This window comes from Myripristis murdjan, chromosome 6 (assembly GCF_902150065.1).
Source record: "Myripristis murdjan chromosome 6, fMyrMur1.1, whole genome shotgun sequence".
Taxonomy (NCBI): domain Eukaryota; kingdom Metazoa; phylum Chordata; class Actinopteri; order Holocentriformes; family Holocentridae; genus Myripristis; species Myripristis murdjan.
The window spans coordinates 28683534-28711423 of NC_043985.1; the positions used below are offsets into that span (position 1 = coordinate 28683534).

At 42.2% G+C, this 27890-nt stretch overlaps 3 protein-coding genes across 10 annotated transcripts in view; 1 reads left to right on the top strand and 2 right to left on the bottom strand.

Annotated features, from left to right (window-relative positions):
* The window catches only part of bcl2l13 (BCL2 like 13), a 25926-nt gene extending 16255 nt beyond the window's left edge, over positions 1-9671 (bottom strand). The window contains exons 1-4 of one of the 5 annotated variants that reach the window (XM_030054480.1): positions 9520-9671; positions 8353-8546; positions 2996-3085; positions 738-894 (exon numbers count right to left, since the gene is read on the bottom strand). In XM_030054480.1, the coding sequence (XP_029910340.1) occupies positions 738-894; positions 2996-3085; positions 8353-8485 (380 nt within the window). In that variant the 5' untranslated portion in view covers positions 8486-8546; positions 9520-9671. The other 4 variants (XM_030054482.1, XM_030054483.1, XM_030054484.1 and 1 more) reach the window with 4 other exon arrangements.
* Positions 8223-27511, bottom strand: slc25a18 (solute carrier family 25 member 18). Of its 3 annotated transcripts, none has more exons than XR_003928388.1 (12): positions 27358-27511; positions 26550-26592; positions 25824-26184; positions 25439-25561; positions 21932-21987; positions 21603-21693; positions 20955-21070; positions 20537-20723; positions 19327-19505; positions 19146-19221; positions 17762-18222; positions 8223-8237 (listed from the first exon to the last, which is right to left on the bottom strand). XR_003928388.1 is itself a non-coding variant. In XM_030054485.1 (11 exons), the coding sequence occupies exons 3-11, from the start codon at positions 25844-25846 to the stop codon at positions 18081-18083; spliced, it is 993 nt and encodes a 330-aa protein (XP_029910345.1). In that variant the 5' UTR covers positions 25847-26184; positions 26550-26592; positions 27358-27511; the 3' UTR covers positions 16641-18080. The 3 variants fall into 3 exon arrangements, 1 of the variants encoding a protein (XP_029910345.1); XR_003928387.1 differs by lacking the exon at positions 8223-8237 and adding an exon at positions 14209-14237 and having other exon boundaries at positions 17606-18222; XM_030054485.1 differs by lacking the exon at positions 8223-8237 and having other exon boundaries at positions 16641-18222.
* On the top strand, positions 11668-16640 carry atp6v1e1a (ATPase H+ transporting V1 subunit E1a). Of its 2 annotated transcripts, XR_003928389.1 has the most exons (10): positions 11668-11870; positions 12288-12353; positions 13276-13385; positions 13569-13635; positions 14322-14411; positions 14529-14597; positions 14750-14844; positions 15031-15118; positions 15946-16160; positions 16372-16640. XR_003928389.1 is itself a non-coding variant. In XM_030054486.1 (9 exons), exons 1-9 carry the CDS (start codon positions 11838-11840, stop codon positions 16006-16008), a joined length of 681 nt encoding a protein of 226 aa, XP_029910346.1. In that variant the 5' UTR covers positions 11668-11837; the 3' UTR covers positions 16009-16640. The 2 variants fall into 2 exon arrangements, 1 of the variants encoding a protein (XP_029910346.1); XM_030054486.1 differs by having other exon boundaries at positions 15946-16640.
* Positions 27512-27890: the final 379 nt, after the last annotated feature.

The following is a 27890-nucleotide window of genomic DNA, read 5'->3' on the forward strand; positions in this document are numbered from 1 at the left end:
CTTTCACATTTCTCCTGATTGATATACGTTTGGAGCTCATACGCTGAAGTTTTGCAACTTGCTCTTTAACTACTTCTCATCACACAAAGTAGAAAAAAGAAGAAACTAAAAAAAAAAAAAAAAGACCAAAAGAGCTCTCTTGGTGAGCTCTTTTCTAAGTTGTGAAATGGTTTTGATCCTGCACACGTGTGGATATGGATTAGGATGTGCGTAACAGTTTTGCTTTTTCTACTTCTGATCTCAAAAATGATCTCCCATTAAAAACACACAAAGACTGATTTCAACTCATGCAATACAACTTTTCACAGCTGATTGCGTAACTACATGACTGGAGGAGAGAGTTTCCTGAGGTTGAGATGAACCACAGCTTTACAAGAACCAAGAAAAAAAAAAGAAAGAAAAGAAAAAGAAATCAAGGCTGACTTTGACATTCCTTTCAGGTGAAGGAGACTGTAACACTTGCCTTGTAGGCACATAAAATATCCTCCTATTTTCCATCATGAGGTAGCGTGTGGCACAACAGCCTGCCTAATAAAACGTGTGTGTGAAATATCGATAGTCGGTGTAAGTCCAAGATATCAGTCGCTCGTAAACCACCAAGTCTCTCAAAGCAGAGCGCGGACCGACTTGACCTCTTGCATGTCTGACACTGAGGGGATCTCCCAGCTGATTCCACATCAGCGTTAGAAGCATTATCTACTAAGAAGAGTTTTCTTTTAATAATATAGAGAACTGACCCAGTGAGGAGTGTGTGTACCGCTGCGGCCAGGTGTGTGTCCAGGTCTCTGGCCACCCGATCCCCCAGCGCAGCGAGGCAGTCTTCGATGGAGCTGTCCGGGTTGGCGGGGCTGAACACCGGCGACGTGTGGCGGTCGAATCCCGTGCTGGGGAATGCTGCAAAACACAGAGAGCGTTTCAGCAGCCATCATGCATGCTGGGAAAGGGGGAAAACTATTAAACAACTAAACAACTATTAAAGGAACAGTTCACCCAAAATTTAAGTCTATCCACCCAAATGGTTGTGTGTGAATTGTAGGGCTGTAGTCTGTTAGTGGACTGGTCGATTTATTGGTCCATACATTCTTGGTCGACCAAAATCTGATTTGCCGTGTTAATTTTATCAGGAGTAAAGCACTAAGTGCTAATGGGGGTGTTTTCAGAACACCCTGTTTCACAGGTAACAGTCTGTCTTCAGAACACCCCCCTTGTTTTCACAATTTTGGATTAGCCCAACCCACTGGTGGAGACCTGCATGTTCTGAACTGAAGAAAAAATGAGGCCTGGTTTTCCGAATATTTGCTTAATTAAGAATGTTTAATGAATGAAAAAAAGTCGAATGCAAACTTTACAAACAACAGTTTGCGTAGTTCAACGACCAACATGGCATATCACCTAAAACGGTAAGCTAACATGTCTGCGTTAGGTTGCTCCGTCAGTTTTGAGTATAAACATATCAGAATTGGCATATTTCAAAGTTTTAGTCTAATAATCGTTTCATAACTGCAGGCGCACACACCCACGACGACGGCAGCTTGACATAGTTCTATTTCCGGAAATTATAAGCTATGATGTTGCGTAGGTGCACATGATGCAACGCTGTCAGAGCCGACTGACTCGAGTGTGTCATTCAGTGCAAAATAATTAGGCCAAAAATGATTTAATATACTGCAAATACTAGTTGTTTATGTTTATTTATAATTAATTTAGGCGCACAAGGCTGCCAAGTAGGTTACTGCCCAGTTAATTAATCTAAAAATAGTAACTTTTTTTTTTCCCTCCGCCCCCCAATTAGTTGACTTTTGGTCGAAATTTCAGGACTTTAGTCGATTAAGATTTTCTTTGGTTGACTACAGCCAGCCCTCGTGAATTGGTGAGTTTTCAGCCACAGTCTTTCCCATCTCCCTCCAGCCCATTACAATAGGGTGAATGGGTATTGTTTTATGGAGGTCAAGGGGTAAAAAATTACATGAAGTGTTTTAATGACAACTATTACCTACCTAAAAAAAACAGTACACTGTATCTATCCACTTTGAATCTCAAGAATATCTTGGTGGGTTTTTTTTGCATTTTGGGTTAACTGTTCCTTTAACATTAGAGTCAGGCGGAAACAAACCTCATCAGATCCTAAGCAGCCAGCACCTCTGCAGTTGGTAAAAACTGATGTATATTTTGAGATTCTGTTTTTTTTTTTTTTTTAGTTTGTTAGCCATTATGTTAATGCTCTTTTTGGGGTCCACACAGATCGTCACAGCATATTAAATGACAGACAAAAACATACAGAAAGCATGGAAATTTAAAAGAATAAAACAGATAAAGAAATCAAAAAAATTGTAGAAACAAAAGGACAAAAACAGACAAGTGGCCTTTTAGTGTTCACCCATTATTCAAATTCATACTGTTAGCAAAAAAATTCTAACAACAGTGTAGAAAAATCAATCAAAACAAACGTCTGACATTTAGACGATAAACACAACCCTTCCTTAAAAATCCGCCACTTCATCTGTGACATCCCGACCCCAACAAACAACCCATAATCAGGCTCCGATGGGAGAGAGGCGCTGCCGTCTCACTCACACACACACACACACACACACACACACACACACGCTGGCTCCCTCCAGCTCCACTTGTTGTGTGTGTATGATTTCACGTTGCTCTTTTAAATTACTGTGTTCTGCACTGCAGTCATTTTGGAAATAGCGTGTGAAAGAGACAGTTTCATGTAATTCTGGTTGGTTTATCGCAGATATTCATTAGAGCTGGCTGTACAGGGCGTTTGGCCTCTTTGACAATGAAATGTTTCTGATAATAGATCCCTCGAAATAGAATCAAATCTATTTTTCAGACAGTCTGTGGATATCCACTGACGCATATTGACAGTTTGATTGGAAGGAAGGGCCCAGCTGGCCTGACTGGATGTGAGTGAATGGATGTGGAGGCTTGGAGTGTGTTCAGTAACCGTTGTGTGTTTGTGTGTTTGCGTGCGCCGGCTTACAGGCGGAGATCTCGTCTTCCAGTTGTCTCAGCTCATCCTCTATCTGCTCCTTTATCACTCTGTTCCTCTCCCTCGTGTTCTGGGAATCCTCTGAAAGAGATAAAGGCATGACTCATCAGCCAACTGTCTCACACGTATATACACACACTCACACACACTCTCACTCTCACATACTGTGCACACACACACATACACAGCGTCGTGGTTTAAATGCCATGCAAACACGCACAAAAGACACTCAAGTTCATTTCAAGTTGAGCGATAGGCAGCTCATTCAGAGCATTGTCCTGCACCCGGGGGCCGCGCGTGACCGCACAACGTGAACTCACGTAGCAAATGTTTACATGCGAGGGGAAAAAGCCTGGATTTCTTATTTAAATATTAACTGATAATGTTACAGGGCTGCTGCTTTTTAAGGAAGGCTAGATTTGAGACTTTTTAAATGCCACTCGGAGGAAAAACTTTACAATAACCAAAACTGAAGAGATTTTCAAGGGTCCAGCAGGGGTGGGAAAGACCTTTATTCTTTTATTCCCAACATTACTGAGCTTGAAAAACCTCTTATAGACCGTGCCTCCTGTATATTGCCCGGTGCCAGTTCCAGCCATGCTGAGAAATCTTGGTGAAATAGCCAATTTCCACTGAATTGGCATTTCCCCACGTCACCCAGTACATCCATGAGGTAGAGTGCCAGCCAGGCAGCGACAGCAGATCTGCTGCTCTGAGCGTGCTGCTGCTTCCACTGTCCTGATCTGCATGACGTGACTGAGAGAGGCATTCAATAAATTATTAAAATAACAGATGTTGCCAATTATTTTGAGATTTTAAATTGCTCTGCCAGAAAAATAAAAAATAAAAATCCTACTTCCCATGTCTTAGCTTTTTTTAAAGACTTTTTAATACCAATTAAGGCCTTATTTTTAGGTTAATAAATGCAATGGCTTCTAAGAGTTTTTAAGGATCTGTGGGAACCCCTTTTTCAGTTTTTTTGTTTTTGCACTCTGCACCACGAAGCTGATTTTCATTAAAGTGGCCCCCTTTCTGAAGTGATTCTGCCTTCGTGACCCTGACAGGAAAAGAGGTTTTTGTTTGTTTTATGCGTTTAATGGTTTAGATTTTCATACTTACAACTTACTACATACAATGTTGAAATAATCACTCATACCTATATTGTGTCATGACCATTTTTAATGAACTATATAGTGAAACTGAAACTAGGAGGAGCCTCTGGAAACCACTCAAGCACGCCACTCTGAAACCCGCTGCCCGTGCCCACAGGGCGGTGTGGAAACTTCTTGGTTTTAACAGAACAGAGAGACAACAAGTCTCCAAAGGCCAAACTGTGGGTGAAAGGTTGAACTGAGCAATTCCTTCAGCAATGAAAGCTTGTAAAATCGATACTGCAGCACCCCTTTGTTCTTTCTCACACACACACGCGGATTAAAAGTGACACTTCAAACTAACGTAACAGGTTTTCATTTCAGACGTGAACCAAAGATTAAGCTCAATAACTGCACACAAGGCCTTCTCAGTGTGCCTGTGTCACTGTCTCCCATTATCACAAACAGCCTTGGGATGATTAAAGGGTAAAAAACAGGGATGACAGATAGGAAGAAACAATGTTAATCAAGACTATGCTCTGCTAATGACGGCTGGGCCACCTCATGCACCTCAGAAAGATTCAATCAGGGCAAAGGCAATATATTAAAAAAAAAAAAAAAGGTGCTGGGTCACAAATATTGACAACAATGCCCCACTTATTTTCCAGCATATTAGTCTGCTCCTCCTCCGCTGCACACTTCTGCGGTCCTCCAAAAGAAAAGCAAGAAAAATGAGAGTGGTGTCTCTCTCATGGCGTGAATACAAGCTACAATGCACAGCTCATAGTGTAGTAAATTATTCACAACAAGACTCAAACTGCACAGCTGGGGGCCCCGAGAACTGCACAAGGGGCAGCACGGACACAAAGGCAACACCAGTGAATGAACATGAGTGTATGCATGCACACACACACACACACACACACACACACACACACACACACACACAATGAATGTAGCCATTCAGCTAGCAAAGATCCAGTGTTCATTGGATAAGGAAGGGTGGCATGTCTGTTCACGCTCTCAACCTGAATATAAAGTGTGCACGGTTAGTGTGCTCCTACCTATCTGAGGAATCACTTTCTGTTTGAAGGAGATAGCTATAATCTTAGGGTCCTGTAGCTCATGTTGGACTTTATAAACTTGTCACAGCAGGGAGCGAGTTGGCTTCACAAATCAAACAGAATGTAAGTTTAAGGGCTTTTAAGAGGGAAACGGAGCAGTGTTTGTTCAAAAATACTGCACCTCTGCATACTCAATCTACTCATGTAACTCCATGGAAACTTTTTTTTAGCTGATGTTTGTATTGTAAATACTGCAGATGCCGGTTATTTATTTGAGGCTTGACCGAGCTGGAAACAAGCTCTAAAAACTTTTCACGTTATCTCCAAACCTGGTTGTCCCATGGGCCAGTTTGTCACTGCTGCACCAACAAAGTTTCCAGAGACACCAAACATGTCCTGCTGAATTACAGAGAAATGTATATAACATGATGCACACGGCATGGACATAATTTCTATTTGATGTAATGGTGCAGCCATAAAACAATGTCTCTTAGGTCTAAATATTGCACTCAATATAAGTGTGATGTAGCTTCAGTGAAGCACTGCAACCAGTAGATCCAGAACACATACAGTGTGACCCTTTGTAGCCACTTAAGGGGAAATTTCAGGGCAAAATCAGAGTTTAATGGGTTAATTAATGCATGACTTCTGATTATCAAACAAACACAGACAAGCGAAGAGAAGATTCCCGCACACTGTCTTAACACGGGCAATAAACTTTATGAATGAACAGGGATGAGCCTTCGCGGTCAGGATTATGAATCCAACATAATGGACCTAAAAGAATGACTTTAATCACAGAAATGAGGGAAATCGGATTTGATTTCACCCGTTCATGTGAAAGAGGCTTTTTTTTTTCTTTGCCAATCGAATCAATTACCGAGTTTTGTTATAGTGTCGAGAGTGTGTGTGTGAGTCGGGGGGGGTGGAGGGGCCTCATCCCCTCTCCCTTTCACACGTTAGCGCTCCCTCAGTGGGGCTCGGTGTTGGTTTTTCCCGGGCTGGCTGCTGTTTCAGCACTCGGTCCGGACACACAGCCCGCGAGCCCGCCAACTATTTCGCTGCAGACCATCAGCCTGTGAGTAATCCTGCGGTGATTACACATGACAGGCTGTCAGAACTCGGACCGGGTCAAGCGGAAAGCAGGGATCAGGCACTCATGTCCGCCTCTCCACCCATTCCTCGCACATACACAAAGCAACAATAAAGGGGAACAGGAAATCTAGAGGAATATCCCCTTCTCTTTCTCTTTCCCTCTGTTTCTGCTGCTCAAAACGCCTCGGGGTCCTTTTCAGAGAGGCACACAAACTCTGTTCATATCCTGTAGCAGAGGGAAGGGAATGCACGGCCTAAAACGGACCACCTGTAAAACCGCCCGGCCTTGCATGCTTGGGACGTTTCTCTTCCCAGAATAAAGAAGATTTACGTCACCGCAAACACACGGAGGCTATCTGAGGCTTCACTACCCAAAGTTATGTTGGTGGATTGTGTGGGAGCTCGTTTTTCACTCATTTTGCTGACAACCCACACAACAAACGCAGCTCATTTCATCAGCATGATTACTAATGGAAGTGTTAAGTAAGGAGACTTGAGGCAGAATTTACAACAGGGATTTTTCCCAAGGTCGACTCGTCTAGTTGTGTGAACGATTAGTCGACAAAAGAGTTTCTTACCATTGAATTAATAAATAGCCTACTCGATTGATTGATTTCTGCAAAGAGAAACGTAAAAGATCATTGTAGTCTACTTCTGCCTTAGTGGTTCCTGTTGAAATCAGACCTCTCTGCAGTCTTGGTCTGCTTCTGTTTCTGTGTGATAATGGACTTCAGGTGAATGATTAAACTTCTGTAGGGGATTTTAAGACAGCTTTCTGCAAACCTTTATGAAACTAGTCAAACAGTTAGCTGTTGACCGATTGCTCAACTATCCTGAATATGTACAGAGCGCCTTGCCTTTCAGAAATCTGCATACGGGTTTACATGGTCGCGTAATCTGGTTCTCCAGAGGAAATCTACCTGCGTTAACCGGGTTCCTCTTAGTCCCTTAACCTGATTATGGGAATCAAGTTTCTCATTTACACAGCATTTCTGAAACTGCATAACCGCCGTGCCCGATTACTAAAGTGTATGTTAACGCACTGACTGATACAAAATCACGGTAACGACCCCGTGAAAGCACTAAAAAACACTGATTGTCAGCTACAGACTGACAGCAAGATGGAGTTCAGTCTCAGGCATGCTGCACGCAGGCTGCCAAGAAAGCCTCTGAAGAAAGACCAAGAGTCAGCTCTTCGACACATGTTGGGCTGGCAAGCTCTGCATATTGCATAACTGAGATACAAGGGACTCGCTGTGCCTATAGGCAGCATCTCTTGATTTATGGTATGTTTATAAACTCTGGCTATTTCATATCCGTCATGTCTGAGCGAGCACACGAGACTCGGGAGACGATTTCATGCCAGTGTGAGACACAGCTAAATACAGCTGGTGGGCAGGTGCCAACTTGCCTGCCCACTCCAAGTATTTTGCTGTTACTAAATGCCTGTGCAGTCTATTTGTGTGATGTGTTGCGGCATGTGTGTGAGGGGGTGCCCCCAGATCCAAGGCTCAGTCCGACCACATGATCGGGACTGTGGGAGTGACCGTCGCAGGTCAACATAATAAGAGTGTCCTTTAACAGGCTATTCGTCTCACTTCACTAACCAGCAGTGATTCCCCTCTGGACATTTGCCTGCTTCTGTTTCAGGTGCAAACATGACTTTGAAGTCCCCATGAAATGACCTCACATGACTTCTACTTCCTGTAAAAAAGTGCATCTTAAACAGTGACATCCTCACTGCCAACCCCAGATTCAGCCTCACTGTGTTTCCTTTTTTCCGCGATCCACACCCCGCCGATTTCCGCAGCTTCCTATTGGATGTGGTGCTGTCAATCCGGCACCGTGCTGCACTGCGACTGGCTGGGAGCAACACACCCGCTGCACGAAGGCCGACACCCAGAAGAGTCCCGAGCTCAGCAAATCAACAAAACAAGAAAATCCAGGCAGAGGGCAGGGTCTCACACACACACACACACACATCTAAATCATGAGTGATGACTGAGAGGGATTACTTTTCTCTTTCTCTTTACACTGGATGAAAACAACGTGAGTCCAAAAGGAAAAGGCAGGACGTGTGAAAAGTGTTTCCTCTCACCCGGAGCAGCAGCAGCAGCCGGTGCCGGGGCCCGGGACGCCGGCGGCAGGCCCAGGTAGCTCAGCACGACGTACTTGGTTTCATAACGGAAGCCCTCAGGCACGGCGGTGGAGGTGGAGCCCGAGGCGGCCATCGAACAGACGTCTGTCAGACTTGGCACATACGTACGGGAGTCAACGTTGGACAAGAGTCACCTGAGAGACATCCAAAAAAAAAAAGAAGAAGTCATAATCACATCAGTCGTTTGGCTGTTAAATAAATGCAAACAGATGCCACACTCCATCTTATTATACATGCCTGCTATTGCACCTGGCAAACAAGTCAATAATAATCAGTGGTCAGTGAATCAGCTGACCTCATGTAAGCTGATGAATGTGTGACTTCACCTCTGAGTTACTAGAGGTCATCATCATGCTCAGATCTTAACTCAGTTTGCTTCATATAACCGCTCTCCTCACAGGACACACGTGGCAGACTGTGGGAGGCGAAAATCCCCATCACTGTGAGTCATTTCCACACAAAAAATAAACTTCCCTGAATCTATCGGTTGGACACTTTGTCACTAACAAATGCAGAAGCAGGTGGGACCGGACCGAGAGGGGTTTACATTCATGTGGCCCGTCGCAGCGTGGCGTCGGGTCCCTCAGAGCTGATGAATGAATGAGCTCTCACTGTCAAGCCGCATAAAACACACAAAAATAAAACTTCCGGTCGCAAATTTCAGATTAAAACTCCTACCAATGAAGCTGTTGCATCAATTTATGAGCAATATCAAAGTCCCCAGCCTGAGAGTTAATGCAAAATTGCGTGTACTGAAGAATAAGCAGTGAGTTAAAATTGTAGTCGATTCAATTATTGTTTCGTCTGCCTCAATGACCTTTTAACGTAGAATATGCATAGCTACGCATAAGCTAAAAGTGCATGCAAACTTGCACACATGGCACACACCAGACGGCTTCAAAAGATGTCTTGTTGTGTTGGAAAATATTAAATAGCATCTATTTTAGCCCACCGAGTCGCTGGCTGTTGCAAAACTTCCAGCATGCCCGTGCAAGCTAGCTAGCTGTGGGTTTACCTGTGAGACGCTGTCGACGCGACAAAGTGGAGGAAAAAAATAAATAAAAGGCCAGCTAATGGAGGTGTGTGTCCGCTGGAGGCAGCTCTTACCCTGCTTGTCCGAAGGCACCGCGGCGCTGACGGCGGACAGTTTGCGGGGAAAGGAGCGACACAGCGCCCGGCAGCTCCGGCTGGACTCGGCAGCCCCACGCAGTCAGGCGGCACTGACGGTACATGGTGTGCTGCGGAGCTCAGCGCGCCTGCGTCAAGCTGCACACACCGAGCAGCGCGCTTCCGGCACACACTTTCAAAATAATGCCTACTATGTTTGAGTAGTAAGATCAATGAAGTACAAGGACACAAGATATAAAAAAAAAATACTGACAGCATGTACAATCTACAACCATCAGACAGGATACAAAGTAATCACAATACAATCATAGAAGTGAAATTACTACTACTACCCCTACTACTACCACCACTACTACTACTACTACACCTACTACTACTACTACTACTACTACTACTACTACTACTACCACTACTACTACTACTACTAATAATAATAATAAAATTTAAAATAGTAATCGAAACATAAAACCTTTAAATTAACTTTAAATAAAAACACATATGTTTATTAAATAAACTAATGAATAATAAAGACTTTCTTATATAGATAGATAGATAGATAGATAGATAGATAGATAGATAGATAGATAGATAGATAGACTGATTGATCGATTGATTGTAGGATATTTGTTGATTTCATATTGCTCTTCCAAATCTCTGAATTAAAAATTTTCTGAATATTTTTACAAACAGGACAAAATACAGATAAGATTAGAAACTGTTGTGGCCTTTTTTTCTCCCTAATATTCAAAACAAACCAAACTGAAACAGAAATTGCGCCCCAAAAACCACAATACAAACCAAACCGTCACAGATAGATAGATAGATAGATAGATAGATAGATAGATAGATAGATAGATAGATAGTTTCCTGATTATCAGCTGGTCAAAACGTGAATTATCTGGCTGCTGTCTCAGGTTCCAGGTTTGATTCCAGCTTGAGGCGGCCAAAAATTTGTGTGGTCAAATGAAGCCGTAATATTTACAGGAACCTCACGTTAAAACACAGAGCGGTTTTATTTTGCCCATAATCTCACACAGATTTCAGCACCAGCAGAGAAAAACTGTCTTGAACACATTCATTTCATTTGAGAGACACTCAGTAAAACAGTCTGCATGTGTGGTGCCATAATGACATCCCATAATACATAATAATAATATAATATCTCATACAGTTCAATGAAATGATTAAGCTGAATTAGAATGAATGAATGGCAGCAGTGGCCTTTATTTTTTAAGGCAAAATGCTCCCTGTTCCGCTGCTGGTTGTGCACACTCTGGCTAACTTGACACAGAGGGATGGAGGCAGTTTGTCCCAGCTCCTCTTCATGGCACATCTGTGTTCGTGTCCTTTCACAGACACTCACATCGAGAAACATGAACTTCTCTGCAGCAGAACTACAGCAACTCTCTCATAAGAAGAAAAAAATGATAATAAACCAAAAACAGCAAAGTGAGATCTTAAAAAAGTTTGTACCATGTGCATTCATGGTGTAAAGAAAAGTAAGAGACTGTAAAGGACATAAGCATAAAGTATTGTTTTAATTATGAGCAAGGCATTTAATTTGTATATTTGTATGACCATATTAGGTATAGCCTGTTTATAGTGTTGTTTTTGAATGTGTTGTGTAGGTTAGGCTATAAACTGGCAGCTAAGAAGACTAAATCCATCTTTTTTTTTTTCTTTAATAATTTAATCCATGTGTCTGTAACTCTTGTAGCTGGATGTATGGCATGCTGCTCACACACAGCTGTTACTTCACATATTAGATTATTACACAATAGATTCACAGTAGATTCCCACTTCCTGAAATTCACTCAACTGACACATTTTAATCCATTGTCACTTTCATAACTGTGTGTGTGTGTGTGTGTGTGTGTGTGTGTGTGTGTGTGTGTGTGTGTGTAACTACGTGTTTGTTTTAGCCCGTATTGAAGCGACTTTGGCAGAGAGCCTCCCATTTGTCTGTCATAGTGTATTTTTGTGTGTGTATTTGTGTGTGTGTGTGTGTGTGTGTGTGTGTACTTTACTTTAGAGTACATGCTGTGAAAATGCCTTTTTTTTTTTCTTTTTTTTCTTTTTTTTTTTGTAGCGTTGGCCAATCACTTATGGAATACGGATTTTATTCTGAAAGTCATGACCGGAAGCTGTGCCACTAGCTAGACGCAAAGCAGAAGAGGGAGGAAAAGTTGCTCCGGTTTATTTTACTTTCTGAAACAAACTGTACAGGGAAAGTGTGGCGGTCGCTGTTTTTCCTCTTCCTTTAAGTAAAGAAAGTACTTTTAAGGTTTCAAGCAGCCATGGCGCTCAGCGACGCCGACGTACAGAAACAGGTACGGTGATATTTAAACTTGTTTTTGTACGTTAGCCTCCCTGCTAACGTCAGATAAACACCGTTTCTAATGTTAACCGCTGTTTTCATGCTAAATGCTGTCGCTCATTTACACAATTATAACTTCGACTGGTGTTTTAGTTGTACAGTATTGTATGTCACAGGTGGAAAGATTAAATTAGTCCTAATAAAATACACCGAATTATGTTAGCTGCCTTGTGCCCTGTCAGAGGAAGTGTAAGGAAATTAAACTTGTCGGACGGGCTAACCAGGTTTCAGTTCATTTTTCAACAAATCAGAGCTTTGTCCGAAGCTGCCCTGACTTGAGTATGAAGTTGACAGTTTTGCTGTATTCAAATGGTCAAATTAACCATGAGTATTGACTAACAAGTGCACGTCTTCCCCCTGTCTTGTCCAGATTAAGCACATGATGGCCTTCATCGAGCAGGAGGCCAGTGAGAAAGCGGAGGAAATTGATGCCAAGGTGATTAAATATGATGTGTTTCAGTAGTGTTCGTGATCTCTGCTGCAGCGATACACCAGAATCAGCTGCAGTTGCTCAAATTATCAAGAAAATGTGTTATAAGCATAAGAAATAAAAATATGTGCATCAGAATTTTGTTTAAAAAGTGCCTCATGTATAAATATGTGCATTAATCCTAGTTTTATTTTATTTTATTTATTTATTTAAAAAGGGACAGTACATATTAATAAACAAATAAATGTAAATATGTCGGATTATAGCCGTAGGCTAATTTCCATCCGTAGTCCCTTGGCAGGTAGATGTTCACAGTGGATAGAAAGTAAAGACAATAGACAAATAAAACAAAAAAACAAAAAACGGGTACACAGAATCACACAAGACATACACATACCGTCAGAGCCAGTGTGCAAAGAAGCGAAGTTGGTTACTACAAAGTGCCAGTGCAGAAAAGTGCTAGTGCATATTTACAAATTGCCACTGCAAATGAGAATTGCACATTGCTCTTGTCCATCTATATTGCACAATGCGCTTAGAGAGTGCTAGTGCATATTATACGTGCTGCTGCATAGCGTCGGAGTATATATAAACAAGAAAGGATTGCACATTGCCCAAATTTGCATATTGCAAATTAAGAGTGTTGGGAAAAGAAAAAAAAAAAAAAAACCTCAGGTATATATAAAATTTACACATGGTCACAGATCTGGTTGTTCCTTATCCACACCTTAAGAAGCCTCTTAAATATTGCAAAGCTGGGAGATTCAATGACTGAGGAGCTGTAAAGCAGCATATGTGCATTAATTCCACAAAAGATTACCAAAATAAATACGTAAGTAGACATTGAGCATATGTAAAAGTATGCCTATCTACACCACGTAAACACAAAAATAAAGATGTATGCTCTGTGTTATGCACTCGTTCACAGGCGGAGGAGGAGTTCAACATTGAGAAAGGTCGCCTGGTGCAGACCCAGAGGGTGAAGATCATGGAGTACTACGAGAAGAAGGACAAGCAGATTGAACAGCACAAGAAAATGTGAGTTGTTGGTGAATTTTCTTCCCTCGTCTCTTAGAGCGAGTTCGTGTGTGTTGTGAGTCAAGCTTCGAGTTGTGTGACGAGGGACGAAGCGTCGCGTAGAACAGGCGAGCTTTGTGGATTGAAATTAAATATTCGCAGTCACTAATTTACTTACTGCGTTTTCCCCTCTGCTGCTCACAGCCAGATGTCCAACCTGATGAACCAGGCGAGGCTGAAGGTGCTGAAGGCTCGCGACGACATGATCACGGTCAGAGGCCGCGCACGCACTTCCTCCGCACAGATTCAGCTTAAGATTACCACTCGATTGACACACAACTTCCTCACATCTAGAAAATTTGTTTAACCACTTGATGAGGATTCAGTCACAAGCTGAACTACCTTGAACTCCGATTTTCCCTTAATTCTCCCCTAAAGTCACATCAGAGTTAGATTTTTCTCCATATTGTACAACAGTGGCATGTGCTTATTCTGTTTCTGTTGGTTTCAAAGCTTAATGAGTGAAATATTAAAACCCAATATGCCACTGTTTTATGGCTGCACCATTACACCAAATAGAAAAATATGCCACATGTCTTGGGTATCATGTTATACACATTTTTCTTAAATTCTGGAGGACTTTTTTCGTATTTTGGAATCCCTGGGATGGCCGCTAGAATTTAAATAAAGTCCCGTGGGAGTGAACAGAGCTCAGATGCACAGCATGCTTTTGTTGTGATGAGTCCCTCGATGCACCAGCGGGATTGAAGTGGTTAAAAAATAAATGAATTAACCTACAGTGATACTTATTCCCACTGAAGGCTGTGCTGATGATGACTGATATGCGGTCGCTTTGACCCGTGTTGACAAAATCTACTTCCTGTAAGCAGCTTTTGACATAATGTAAGGTCCTCTCTCTCCCTGGCTTTTCCTCCTCCTCCTCGGTGCACGTCTCAGGATCTGGTGAACGATGCCCGGCTTAGACTCACAGACATTGCCAAGGACCCAGCGAGGTACTCCACCATATTGGAGGGCCTGGTGCTTCAGGTAACATATCCAGCTGCTCTCATTAGTCATAAAATAGAAGCAAAGTGGCATCTGCTGGCATCAGGCAGGTTTGATTCCACTGTGTCCTCTGATGGTATTTCCGTCTGTACTTGTCAGGGATTTTACCAACTGCTGGAACCAAAAGTGACCGTCCGCTGCCGAAAGCAGGATGTGGAAATGGTTCAGGTGAGACTGAGCTGAGGAACATCTTATATGGTGTGTCTGCTGTGACAGATCATCATCAAAAGCACAGGTCATCCTAAGAGTTTGTGTATCTCGTGTTGTATTCATGACAATTGATTTAATTTATTGGTTTGTGTCGTTTTATCGGCTGACAGGCTGCGGTTGATAAAAACATCCCCATCTACAAATCCGCCGTGAAGAGCAACATCGTCGTCAAAATCGACCAGGAGCGTTTCCTTCCATCAGACATGTAAGATAATCAATGTCGATTTTAGGCGAAAACCTGTACGACTGAGCTGACAGATTCCTGATGTCTGCTTTTGTAGCGATGTGACTGAGTGTGACTGTAGAACAAGAGAAAGATGAATGCTTCAGCAAAGTCGATTATCTCTAATACTTAAAAAAAAAAAAAGCGTGCATGTCATTATCTTAACAGCTGCGGAGGAGTTGAAGTGTACAACGACAACGGGAAGATCAGAGTTTGCAACACTCTGGAGAGCAGGCTGGACCTTATCGCCCAACAGGTGGGGAAGGCCGTTATTTCAGGGTATAAGATGTTTTGTTGGATTGTTTTGATTCATGTGTTTTGTCAGCAAACAAAAAGCCTGTGCTGACCTATAAAGAAGCAGAGGAGCAGCAGCAGTGAAACCTGAAATGGAGAAAAAAATACATTTAAGTTTCTTTCCTCTGTTCTCACAAAAGTATTAGTGGATTGCGTATCATTTAATGGAACTGATGGGTGAAAACTTTGATTGATGTGCTTGATGTGACGTCTGAGAAACACACTCACAAAAAGTAGTTTGTGCCTCTGGCCTCAGGAGGGCAGTGTAGCTCTATGGGCGCTTTCTGGGTATGAATGTCACAAGTTAGGTGGGCAGAAATCTAGATCACTCCAGAATACTTTTTAGCAGGGGAACACATAGATTTTCATTTTTAATCAGCAAGTTTCTGTGGTTGTTAAAATGTCTTAGATAACAGATTACGGCCTTGTACAAGATGTAAAGTATTGCCTATTGTAGACTAAATGACAGCAGTATAAAAGCAATGAGAGTAAATTTAGGATGTACAGAATTGGACCGTAACTGCTGTTTTAAGCATTTTCTCACTTGAATCAGAGTCATGTATTAGCAGTGTACACCTTTAGTCGATCCAACCGGCTCAGTTTGGACAAATAGGGTGCAAAGTATTTAATGAAAAAATGAAAATACAATTGTAGGAGTTTTGGAGCAACAATGAGACTATGTGAGGACTCATTGTTTGTTTTTTAATTCCATAATATCTATCCTGTGTAACCTGTCCTGTCATTTTCACGAGGATTCATCCGTTAACATGCTGTTGTTTCCTCTGACAGATGATGCCTGAAATCAGAGTGGCCTTGTTTGGTGCCAACCCGAACCGCAAGTTCACTGACTGAGGCCGGTCCAGGACAGACGTTCGGACACAAGGAGGAAACACACACAAAGTGACCGTGGACTGTTGGAGGCGTCCGTGGCTGCGTCACTGTAGTGAGCAGGAACAAGTGCCTACTCTTCATCAGGGTCAAAGAAACACCCTGTTTTACTCAAGGTGACGCCATAGAGTGAGATTTTTAGATATTTTTGTACATGATTTTGTACTGATACCCAACGAGTGCACTTTTCCCTCTGTTAAAGTGCCAAAATCCCTTTTTTTTTTTTTTTTTTAAACATTGTTACCTCTTCAGGCTCAGCCACAAGGCAGGACTGTCTTATTTTCCAATGTAAATGCAAATATACATATATATTTTTTTTTCTTTCAGCTCTTTGGGACAACTTGGCACTTGGAAACCTTAAAGCTAATGTACTTTGCTATTTGTTTTTTGGCCTTCAAAGATTCAAATTTCCTCCACATGTGTTTTGTCTACATCTGTTGTGTAGACAGCATTTGATTTTGCCACACAATGTGTTTACTGTTGTAAGAGGAAATGACTGCGTGTGGGTGTGCGTGTGTTTGGATATGAGATAGTGTATGGAGAATGGCTGTGTAACATGCAAAACCAAAGGAATAAAAAAGCGCGACACTGAGAAATCTGTATGTATGAGACTTTTTTTTTATTTATTTACAGCTCGTAAACAAACCATTTATTCTGTTCAGGCTATGTTTGCTCTACAATGAGGAAAAAAAATGTAGCAGCCCAGGTACTCTATTCTCATCATCATGAGTCTGGCATTAAAAATGTAAAAAATGTTTTTAGTGCCACCCAGTGGACTTAAGTGAATGCAAATAGTTGGCAAGACAAGGTGCCATACTCCCTCCATGGGTCTTATCAATTATCCCTGTCCTAGCTAAATTGGACACAAGTACCAGGAAAGAACACTTCATGAACACCTTAAAATTCACCAAACTGACTGAAGACTTAACACACACGTTTTTATGTTTTTTGGGATAGAGACTATCGGCAAAGATAAGGCTTTAGTTGCAATTTTTTAATTATTGTGCGCATGTTTCATCCAAAGCAACATTAAAAAAAAGAAAAGGAAGAGAAAAAGTTAAACTAAGCAGTAAATGCAGCCGTAGGTTTGTCAAGGGTTTGGTTTCAGCCCCTGCGAGCCGTGGGGAAGAGGAAGTCAAGGCCACGAGTGAGTGGCCCGGCAGTCGAACCTGCGGCCTGTGCGCAGGAAGAGAGCTGTTTGTTAGGTTAAACAGTACACAGAGACTAGGATTAAAGCATTACCAGCAGATTAACAAAAGACCTCAGAGTCGCTGGCAGCCGGCACCTCCTCACACTCCGCTGCAGAAATCCAAGATTACAAACTCAGAACTCACGGATGGAGGAGGAAGAGAGCTCATCTGGGGAGGCAGGCGACGCCAAGCCATCCAAGACATCCAGCATTGAAACAGAAATGATTGGCATTTGAATTTCTAGCCAAACTGTCAGCTCAGACTCAGACACGTCATTAAGCCAAAGGTTACACAAAACAATTAGCCTCAGAAAAAAAAGATTTAAAGAGGGATTTGTCGCATGCAGGGGAGTGAAGGACAGGTGCACACACGCTGTGATTGCTTGGCAATTTTGTCAGTGTTCGCAAACAACTTGCAGCAGCCCTCTCTCATTAACAACCAGACAGATTCATCTCTCAGGTCAGAGGAACAGGCCTGGACATCCTGTGACAAGCAGCCTGGGATAATCCAGAAATGGTGGGACACACACACAGACACACACACAGGACCCTGTTTAACCTGTGGAACCCTGCTGACAGCATGTAAAAATCTAGACAAACACGATTAGTGTGAACTGTTGGTCCACATATTAGTCATTCGAGCCTCCTTATATCACACATCACTCTTTTTCCCCCCTTTGGTTAGTCGATTGTAACCTTTCCTTCTCTTCGTTTCTCTCCATATTCACTGCTCTCTCAGTTTGGGCCTTCCTCTTTTATATATGTGCATTCACTGCTGAGTAATGCAGCGAATTATCTGTACAGGGACAACAACAAACAACAACACCACCTCCAACGCCAAGCACCGCTATCCCAGCAGCCCTAGCACCGCCTCCCCTATCCCGAGGAAGTAGACGCCCTGTGCGATGCCAAAAAGAGGAGCGATGACCAGAGCTCGGCATGCCGCCCCCTTCATGAACGCTGACGGGCCCTCTCGCCTCATGACGCGGCTGCAGAAAGCACAAGGAGAGAAAGAGAAAAACTGTAGAGACTTTTTTCTCTTCAAGTGATCAGTATCAAGGGAGGAAATGTTATTTTATTTATCAAGCATTTCTCTGAGTTCACTGAGTTCAAGGTCTCAAAACTCTTCACAGTGGTTTAAATGGTTGTGGGTTTTCATTTCTTGCATACAAAATGCGTTCAATGACAAATTTCTTGAATTAATTTCTCGATCAAACTCAACCACCAGCAAAACTTCATGCATCCATGGCCCATTTTGCAAATGTTTACAGACTCTATTCAAAACTGGCAAATTCAGAGTCAAACTCTCACACTCAGAAACCTAAATCACAAAAAAATGATTCAAAGTCCTTAAGAAGTAGATGTAATGGCTAATAGTGCCAAACTCCTGAAGTTATTTTTCTCCTGAAGTATTTTTCTAGTAACTTAGTACGTTTTACTCCCTTGCAGCACTGGTATTTTTGTTTCAATTTCCCACTGATTTTGTGTATTTTGCAATTACCATATACCAAAAAAACCCTCAAAAACAAAGCACATTGAAACCTTTACTGCAACATTTACTTTCCTGTAAGAAATTCTTAAGTTTAACAAGAAAACAACTCAATGTACAAAGGATAACTGGTGAACACAAAATGTGACTAACAGTAAAATGGTGCATATATTGTAATGCACTTAGTGTTTTTTTCGGTCACTGCATTATGAGAGAAAGCCAGTGCTTATGTTTGAGAGATTTTTTTCTTAGATTTAGAGATATGCATGCATGGTTTTGGTAGTTTTGGTGTCTTTTGGTTCTAAAATGAACTGTTGTGCCAAGCGGCTTGTTGGTGCCGAGAACTGTCTGAAGAGGTTTGACAAAGTGAACTTGAGAAATGCGTGTAACCAGCTGTAAAAATCTGTATTAATCTGGTCTTACCGTGTGCAGTCAATAATCCCCCTGTATGAGTCCTCTCCCTCACCCTTCTGCAAGGTCTGCAGGCGAGTCTTTATAACTGTACAGACGATTCAAACACACGCAGACAGTTAACACTCATTATATAAATACTATCAGTTAAAATATCTTTGAAAAATGCTCTCTCTCTCTCTCTCCTTCTCACCATCCAGGGGTGTAACCGCCACAGCTGCCACTGAGCCAGCGGTGCAGCCCGCCACAAAGGACTGCAGGAACGGGGCCCGGTCCTGCGCGTCACCCTGGCAACCCAGACCCGTCCCTTTGCGACCCAGCGCATTCAGGTTGGCAAACAGCGGGAAGTAGATCATAGAGAAGGGCACATCCCTGGAAAAAAAAAAAAGTGAGAGGTAGGTTGAGCGAGGGAGAAAAGAAAAAGGCTGGGTGAGGGAAAGTGCTTTATGTTGTGCAGGTGGGAGCAATGACAGAGAAACTGGAAGGGAGGGAAAAATGAGCGAGAGGTGGCCTCATTCAGCTGCAGGATTACATCCAGACACAGCCGCAGGGATCTATTGACATTGCGCTGATTAGCAGAGGTGCCAGGATGTGCTGTACAGTATCAGTTATGCAATCAAAAAATCAATTTATGAACACAGTGATGACAGAGTTGATTAGAAAGGGAGAGAGGGAGAGTGTTGGAAGAAAACCAGTAATCGTGCAGGATTATGCATTAAACTTTCTGAAAGATTTTCAGCCTGAGAGCAGGGATGTACAGAAATGCACTGGTGGGATGTTGAACTTGGCGATGCCAGTAAGACGAAGCAGAGGATAAACTGAAATATGGTGGGCACCACATATTAAACATCAGTCATGATACATCCTACAGCTGTAAAACAGGTCAGGTTGGGTCTCATGCCACTCAAATTCATCATTGTAATAAATGCACTGCTCTGTATGAATTTAATTAATTGACTGTAGTGGATCTGAGCTAATATTTGCCCACTTGGCACACAGAGGCTTTCCTCGCTGTGATTCATGATTGATGACTCGCTTCTGGGGGATTTTGGAGAGAGTCTTTTTCTCTTTTCTTTTCTTTTCTTTTCTTTTCTTCTCTTGCTTGGTATGAGGGTTCAGGACGGGGTGGTGGGGCGTCGTTTTTGTTTTCTATAAACTGTGGGCCTGTTAAGCCCTTGGAGACTGTAACAGTGATTAAGGACTCTAAATAAAGTTGAACTCTGAATGCGTATTTGTGTTTGTGATTTGTCTGTTCATTTGTATCAAAATATTAATTATTTACCACTGCAAACCTCAAATCCTTTTTCATCAGTGTTTGTTTATTGGAAGCTTCTAGTTTCAGCAAAGAAGAAATGAAAGAAAAAAGAGAGAAACTGTGATATGAAAGGAAATGTGTGTGTGACCTCAGCAGAGTGGCTCCTGCGCCCCTGTACAGGCCGGCCAGGCCGCGAGTCCTCAGCAGCTCCAGGGTGATGCTGGTGGCTGAGGCCCGAGGTCGAGGGTTTGGCTGGGCCGGCGGGGGGGCCACCAACGACGGAGCCGGACCAGGAGCCGCGGCCTGAGCTGGAGACGGGACAGGCCTCTGGGCAGCTGATGGACAAACACACACACACACATACATACACAGTTTACAAAACACACAGCAAGGGATGTATGCACATACTCGGACATAAACATATCATGAGCACTCACACGGAGCATCATTGATACATTTGCACTGACAGCATTCTTACTACACAAATGCAAACTGCCAAATCTTTAAATGTATCTATCATTACTATATTATTTGAATGCAAGTATTCTGTGTAATTACCGACTCACCCAGCCTTCCTGCATCCTGGAGCTGGATCTTCAGCATCTCCATAGGAGTGGTGACCACCACCTGACAAGTCCCTGCCCCGCAGCCTGCCAGGACCTCCCCCCACAGCGGCAGCTTCCTGCGCACGCAAAACGGTGTCGGTAACAGATACACGGCATTACGACCATTAGACTTTGGTATTAATTATGTCTATGACTGCTATTATAACACTAGTAATAGCAAAGAAACAGAAAATTTTATTTCATTTTATTTTAGTGTTCAGTGTCAGTTTGGTAGTTTTGGTGCATTTTTTTTTTAATTAATTGTGTATAGTTTTAATTTACATGAAACTTAGTTTGAGTTCCAGCATTAGTATTTTTTGTTGGGATAATACTTTGATATAATGATAAGAACCCAAAGAAATGGATTGCGTGTATGTTTGCATAAATCAGCATCATTATTTTCCAAAAAGTCTAGTTTCTATTTCAGCTTTAGTTCACTGTAATCACCTTAGTCCAATTAATTCTTATTTAATGCATCATTAAAATAGTTATACACCATTTTGTGTACCCTAACTTAAAGTGTATGCCTAATGTTATGAATTTAGGCAGTATTTTTTAGCTGTGTATTGTATTCATCATATGATGTGTCACTGATGAATAAAGAGTTACCCATCCGTGGAGAGCTTCTGTCTGAAGAGGTCATTGGCAGCCAGTTTAATGGCTTTTTCTGGTGTGACGAGAGTGAGATTCACTGCTGCGCCTGGAAAGGGCAAACAGGGTGAGGGATTGCAGTGACACACACTCCAGCTTGCACTAAGCCACACAAACACAACACAAACAGCTTAGGGCTCGCCAGCCCGGGCTAATGGCAGTGGACACTTGGTTATAGTAAAAAGACGGGGCTAAGAAACGGCAGCGTGGGTGGTGAGATTATGCTTAGAGAGTAAAGAATACTTGCGGAAGTGTTTGGTTACAGAGATTAGAAATGCAGAAAATACCTCTGTAGCATCCAAAATAGCCTTCGGAGCGTACTGTCTTTGCCAAGCAATCCAACCTTTAAGACAAAGTGAGTTAGTGTTAGATTTTCAGGTGAGAAGGATCTGTGCTTGTACAAAATAAATAAATCAATTCACTTTTTTTCTAACATTAATTGTCAGACATACAGACAGCCATGCATGGCTACCTCCTGTCACAACATGTTAAACAAAATATTGTGAAGTATCTATGATAAGTGACTCATAATAAATCATAATTTCCTTCATTAGATAGTGAGCAGAATTAACAAGAGGTAGAAAAGATGGGCGAAGGAGAGGAAATGACTCGTACCAAAGGTCATGGCAAAAGATGACGGTGCCACAAGATCATGATGCAACAACCAACATCATATTCCTGTCATTATCAAGTCACCTATTACATATTTAACTTTATTATAAGATAGACAGATTTACTTTATTAACTGAGTCATGCTTATTATATATAATAAGCATGACTATAACTGAGCCATGCTTATTATTTTAAGACCAATTGTCTGTAAGACGTTGTCCAGTTGACCACTGACTGCCTCGTGCCATCAACCAGCCACATTTGATGTTTTAATATGATGGAAAGAGTACAAGAAATTGCTACTCAAATATTGTTGCTTCTTCCAGACTTTAGTCTACCCTGTGTGCTGAGCAAAGCTCAGGAGAGACGCAGCAGCCAAGTGTCAAAAGCTTTTCAAATTACAAATTAAATCACTGTATGATTCAAATATAAGTACAACATAGACAGTATACCATAAAACTCCCATTTTTGGCTCTTTGCCACAATTCATATGATTTTTTTTTGACAGAAACAGTGTTTATAAAAAAAGAGTGCATCTTAAAATAGCAACATTCAAAACTGTTATGTTATTTTTTTACATTTGTGAAGCCTTAGCCTCTTTAATCTATTTTAACCACTGCTTGTTGAGGGATTACGTCAGCCTCTGATGCTTTATACAGCATTTTCTTCTGTCTAAACTGAGTCCTGTTGACTTTCTCTGTCGGCAGTGTGTTTTATTTACTCACAACCTGAATTTTTTGACCGGCGATTAGAGTGAACATGGCCACAATAAGATAAAAAAAAAAATAGGCTGATGGGCCCTGTAGTATACAAAGAGAGACATGGAGAGACAGCACCGGTGGTCGAGTGAGAGAGGGAGCAAAAGTAACTAGAACAAACGTCACCACAGCCATGAGATACATCATACCGTCATAACTGTGCACAAAATATTTCAGGGGGCAGGCCCAGTAGTTTGCAAGATTAACTGCAGACAGACACAGCAGAGCAAACACATGATCCCCCCCAGGCTGAACGTAGCTAATTCAAAATATACACAAAGTAAAAATTTATGAGTTTTTAGAAACAATAACTTTGGAAGATTAAATCTTTTCCATGTAATTCTAAGAGGAAAAGAGCACACAAACCTATACTGAATGAAATATTCAAAGCCAAGATGTCATTGTTTTATGGCTGCACCATTTCATCAAAAAGAAAATATCTGGTCAAGACAAAAATTAACCACCGCACAGAAATAAAATTGGCTGTGCACGGGGAGTTCTGCTCACCTGTAAATATCTGGGTCTATATCTATGTCTTATGCATCATTTTTTACACATTTCTATGTAATTTAGCAGGACATATTTGGTATCACTGGAAACCTTGGGATCTCTACTAGAATTTAAAATGAAGTTCTGTGGGTTTGAGGAAAACTAAGCAACACTGCATACTTTTGTAATGATCCATCAATGGGACCAGCAGAGTCAAATAAAGTACAAGTACACAAAAAAGCCACTTAATTACAAGAACATGAGTCAAGTAAGTAGTGTTTTCCACAATACACATATTATGAAGTGAGTTATGGTCACCAAAGTACATCACTTCACATAACAGAAGCCCTGTCCAAATCCAGACTGTTCTTTTTTGTTATCCCAAAAGTGTCATCACCAGCCAGGCTTTTACCCAAATAAACCACGAGTTGATCAAACGCCAAGACATTGCCCTGCAGCCAAGCACGAGGCCCCTGACCCAGCATCCTGTCCCAACAACGCTGAATACCTGGACAGAGACCAGTGATGTCACAGAGCTGTGTGAGCAGACGGGACACAGAAACACTCTGCTTTTTGAGGCAAAGTGCAACAAACACGGCCTCATAAATGGGCTTAAAAAGTCCAGAGAGACCCAAGCTATTTTCTCATCTCTGACTCACAGTGGAAAACCAAAGACTGGAAATGTTTGTGCTGTAAAACACGTGACCGCAAGCCCCATCCGCCAGCAAAATTGATGCTCATCAGATGTGCACAATAATAAACTCAGGGTCATGGTGTTTTCTGAGGACACAGACTCCTTCTCTGCATTTTCTCTGTTTCTGCTCATTCAGAGCTTTCTAAAAGACAAGTTAATGGTGTTTGCAATAATATTTTTGGCCCATTCACATGAACATTTGTCTGATTTGCAATAATTCAGTGCAGAGCGGTGCACGATGACAAAACATATGAAAAAGAGCATACTAGTCCATCAGAATACATTAAATTGTACTCTGCATTGCATAATATACAGCTATTCCATAAACAGTACATTGAGAGATCCCATAGTTTAAAGTTTTGCACAAACTTTGGACCAAAAATGGGAGTGTGTTTGGCTATTCTGCTCCACCCTTTGAGATTCATCAGAAAACTATGTGGGACGCGGTCATCTAAATCATTTCGATTTTTTTTTTCCCAATTCAAATAGAGTGCTGTTAACAATACTGCAATGTGAGCAGCACTGGAAAAGAGATCTCACTAACCCTCTTAAAAGCCCCATCCCTGATTAGATAAATGTTTAACTAAAACAAAAGTAATGTCAGTGATGAGAAAAGAGAGTCCTTTTCTTAGTCTCAGAAATGCTTAAATACAAGTTGCCTTCGGAGACACTGAGACTGAAGACAAATGACACGTGAAAAGTTTAACATCTACATTTGTTGCTGCTCCTTTTTCAGGCAGCCCTTTATTAGCAACCATAAAACATTAGATTAGATTCCTACCTCATGTTGTGTTACATCTTTTAACAACTTAATTCCTACTGGCATGATCACAGAATTCACAATATTTCTCTTAACTTAAAAGCTCTTATATTTTGTCATTCACTTTTAAGGAAAAAAAAAAAAAAAAAAAAAAAAAAACAGCTCCTGAATTATTATCCCTATAGTAACTGTGCTGTGATTTATTGTCACAATCTGGGACATAATGGCATCTTTTGTGCATTTGTGTTTTTGGTCAAACCTGACAGGGAATATTAATAATACATTTTGTTTGCCACCAACACCTAATGTGGAAGATGACATGAAGCCAGTCATTTTAAAGAAACTCTTTTCATTACAGCAACAAAAGTATCAGTTGGTCAGATTTGACAGTAATACAAGCAGAAGGTTAAGCGCTTATCTCTGTTACTGTGAATCTCATTGACGTTAGACAGTTAACTTTAGCCACGACGGCCTTACTCACATTCCTTTGTAGACTTGGGCACCCTGCTGGTTCTGTAGGCGGGTCTTGGCTAGGTCAATAGGAAACACACATGTCACACCAACCAGCCCTGCCACGCCCCCATTAATCAGCTTAGCCGGGAGGCTGCAGAAGGATCAAAATACGGACACAAGCACGCAGGCATGTACACACAGACCCACGTACACACAGCCACCCGCGCGAGCCATGCAAATGATGCATGCACCCAACAGACAAACACACAAATAAGGCAGAAACACACACACACAAAAGAGAATGAGGACACAGACATTTATTTCCACGTCTAACTCCTTCACTTTAGATTTTCTTTCAAACATTATGATGCCTGTGTGTCAGCTTATACAAATGAACAAGTAAAAGCGCTTACCTGCTTACTTTCTTCTCTGCCATCCTGCTTCTGGTTGGGCTCCAGGCCCAGACCCGCTACTGCCCTCTCCCACCTCCTCCTCCTCCTCCTCTTCCTCCTCCTCCTACTCCTCTTCCCTCCCACACGTCGGCACACAGCCCGAGTTATCACCACAGCCCACCGGTGTCCAACACGGCGCCAACGAAGTTCACCTCTTCTTCACTGTGGCAGCAGCGGACTGCCTGCTTCTCCCTCGTACGGCATGGGTGGACGCCCTTTTTCCTTTGTGGCAATGACCACTAAAGTTGGATCTGTGTCTCCTGGCCAGCCTTTCTGCTTTGCTGGTCCTCACAGCACTGAGACCTGATCTCTCTCCCACTGTCTGCAACAACAGAACACATGCAGTTAATGTGGATAAGATACTTCAGCTGAATACAAGCAAGGCCAGTGTTTGTCTGTTCTGTATGCCACTGAGGTATTTTCCCTCTGAAAGCGGTGTTGAATAGACATTTGCAATGGCTCTATATGATGGCAGGAGGGCACGTTGCAGTGGAAAACTGGCACACCTCATATGGGATCTCAGGGGCTATAAAATCTAGGAATGGGAATTCATAAATGTGAATAGTAGCATATCCTGGGACTACCACACTGAGACAGAACATCTTAAGTCTCTCTAATCTGCCAGCTAAAAGGGATAAGACTATTTGATCTACCAAGGAGGGCAGAACTGAAAGATGAGGGGCTTACCGGTATTCTTTTACCACATTTGAAATCCACCATTTACAAAGGACTGCAAAAGAGATTTGAGGGGAATTTGGGAAATTAGTTTGACAAGTCATTGTTCTCTTTTTGCTGGGGCTACAAAAGTGTGGTCCGTCCTAAGAAGCATGTTGTGGAGATAATACGAATGCCGTTGAAACCCTATCTGGAGTTCACAGATCTTATAGTTTCCTGTATTTCCACTTTTTAATGTTCTCGGTTTCCTTCATTCTTTTTCTTCCCTTTCCCCTCCTGACTTCCTCTCTTCCCTCAGCTCCCTAATTAATCTCTCTCTTAATCTCTCCACCTCCATTCCCCCTCTGTCTATTTTTACCACTGTAAACCTTCGCTCTGCCCTTGCCTATCTCCTCCTTTGAAAGCAAAAGAAACAATCACTTTACCTCCCTCCACCTCTCAAACTTGATTTTGACTCCTTATCTTTTGATGCCATCTCCCATCCACAATTTCATATCTCAACGCGTCTATCCCTGCCTTCTTCAAACTGTTGCAGAGCTGGGATCCTCGTCACATTCTACACATGCCTCTCACTGAGCCTCTTTTTTGTGAAACTTTCTTTCAGCTCAGCTCCATTCACGCACACTGGTACCCCTGCCAAAACACAGACAAGGGTGTCTCGCTTCAAGCCAGCCCCCGGCTCCCAAACCTCTATTTCCCCGAGCTGCAGTGGAAAACCTCACTGACATAAAACCCACACAGTGTAGCCCCATGAGACAGCTTTCCAAAACTTAATTTTCTTCTATCACAGAGACATAGCAGTGGGGCATGCAGGACTTACCTCTGTCAGTGCATCCCACAGGCAGGATCAAGCTGTCCACTTTCCTTTCACTCCAACAATGTGTGCAGCAATGGTAGTCAAGCGAGAGCGATCTGAGAGAGCCAGCCGCCGCTCAGGGGCCGTTGCACAAACACCAGCATTGTCCTCCTGCCTAAGTCCCTCCCTCTCGTGGTGACTCCCTGTGTGACAAAACCCCAGCAACACAGCTCTGCACTAACACAACTCGACATAAACTCACGCCTATGCAGCCGCTGCCGCAGCACCTGCACCAGGCACAGCAGACACATTCAGCTCCCTACAGTTATAATTCAATATTAGTTCTTTTAAAGAGTATAGAGACAAAATTAACAGCAACAAAAAAAGATTTCTCATCTATAATGAGCCCTCTATTCAACAGCCCTGCTATTACATAATACCCCAGAGCACATTATATGCCCTGAATGAACAGAGACTTACAATTACTACCAAGTTAACAATGATATACCACTATAAATAAAAATATTTTGGGCATTTTTATTGCTGGAACATATTTA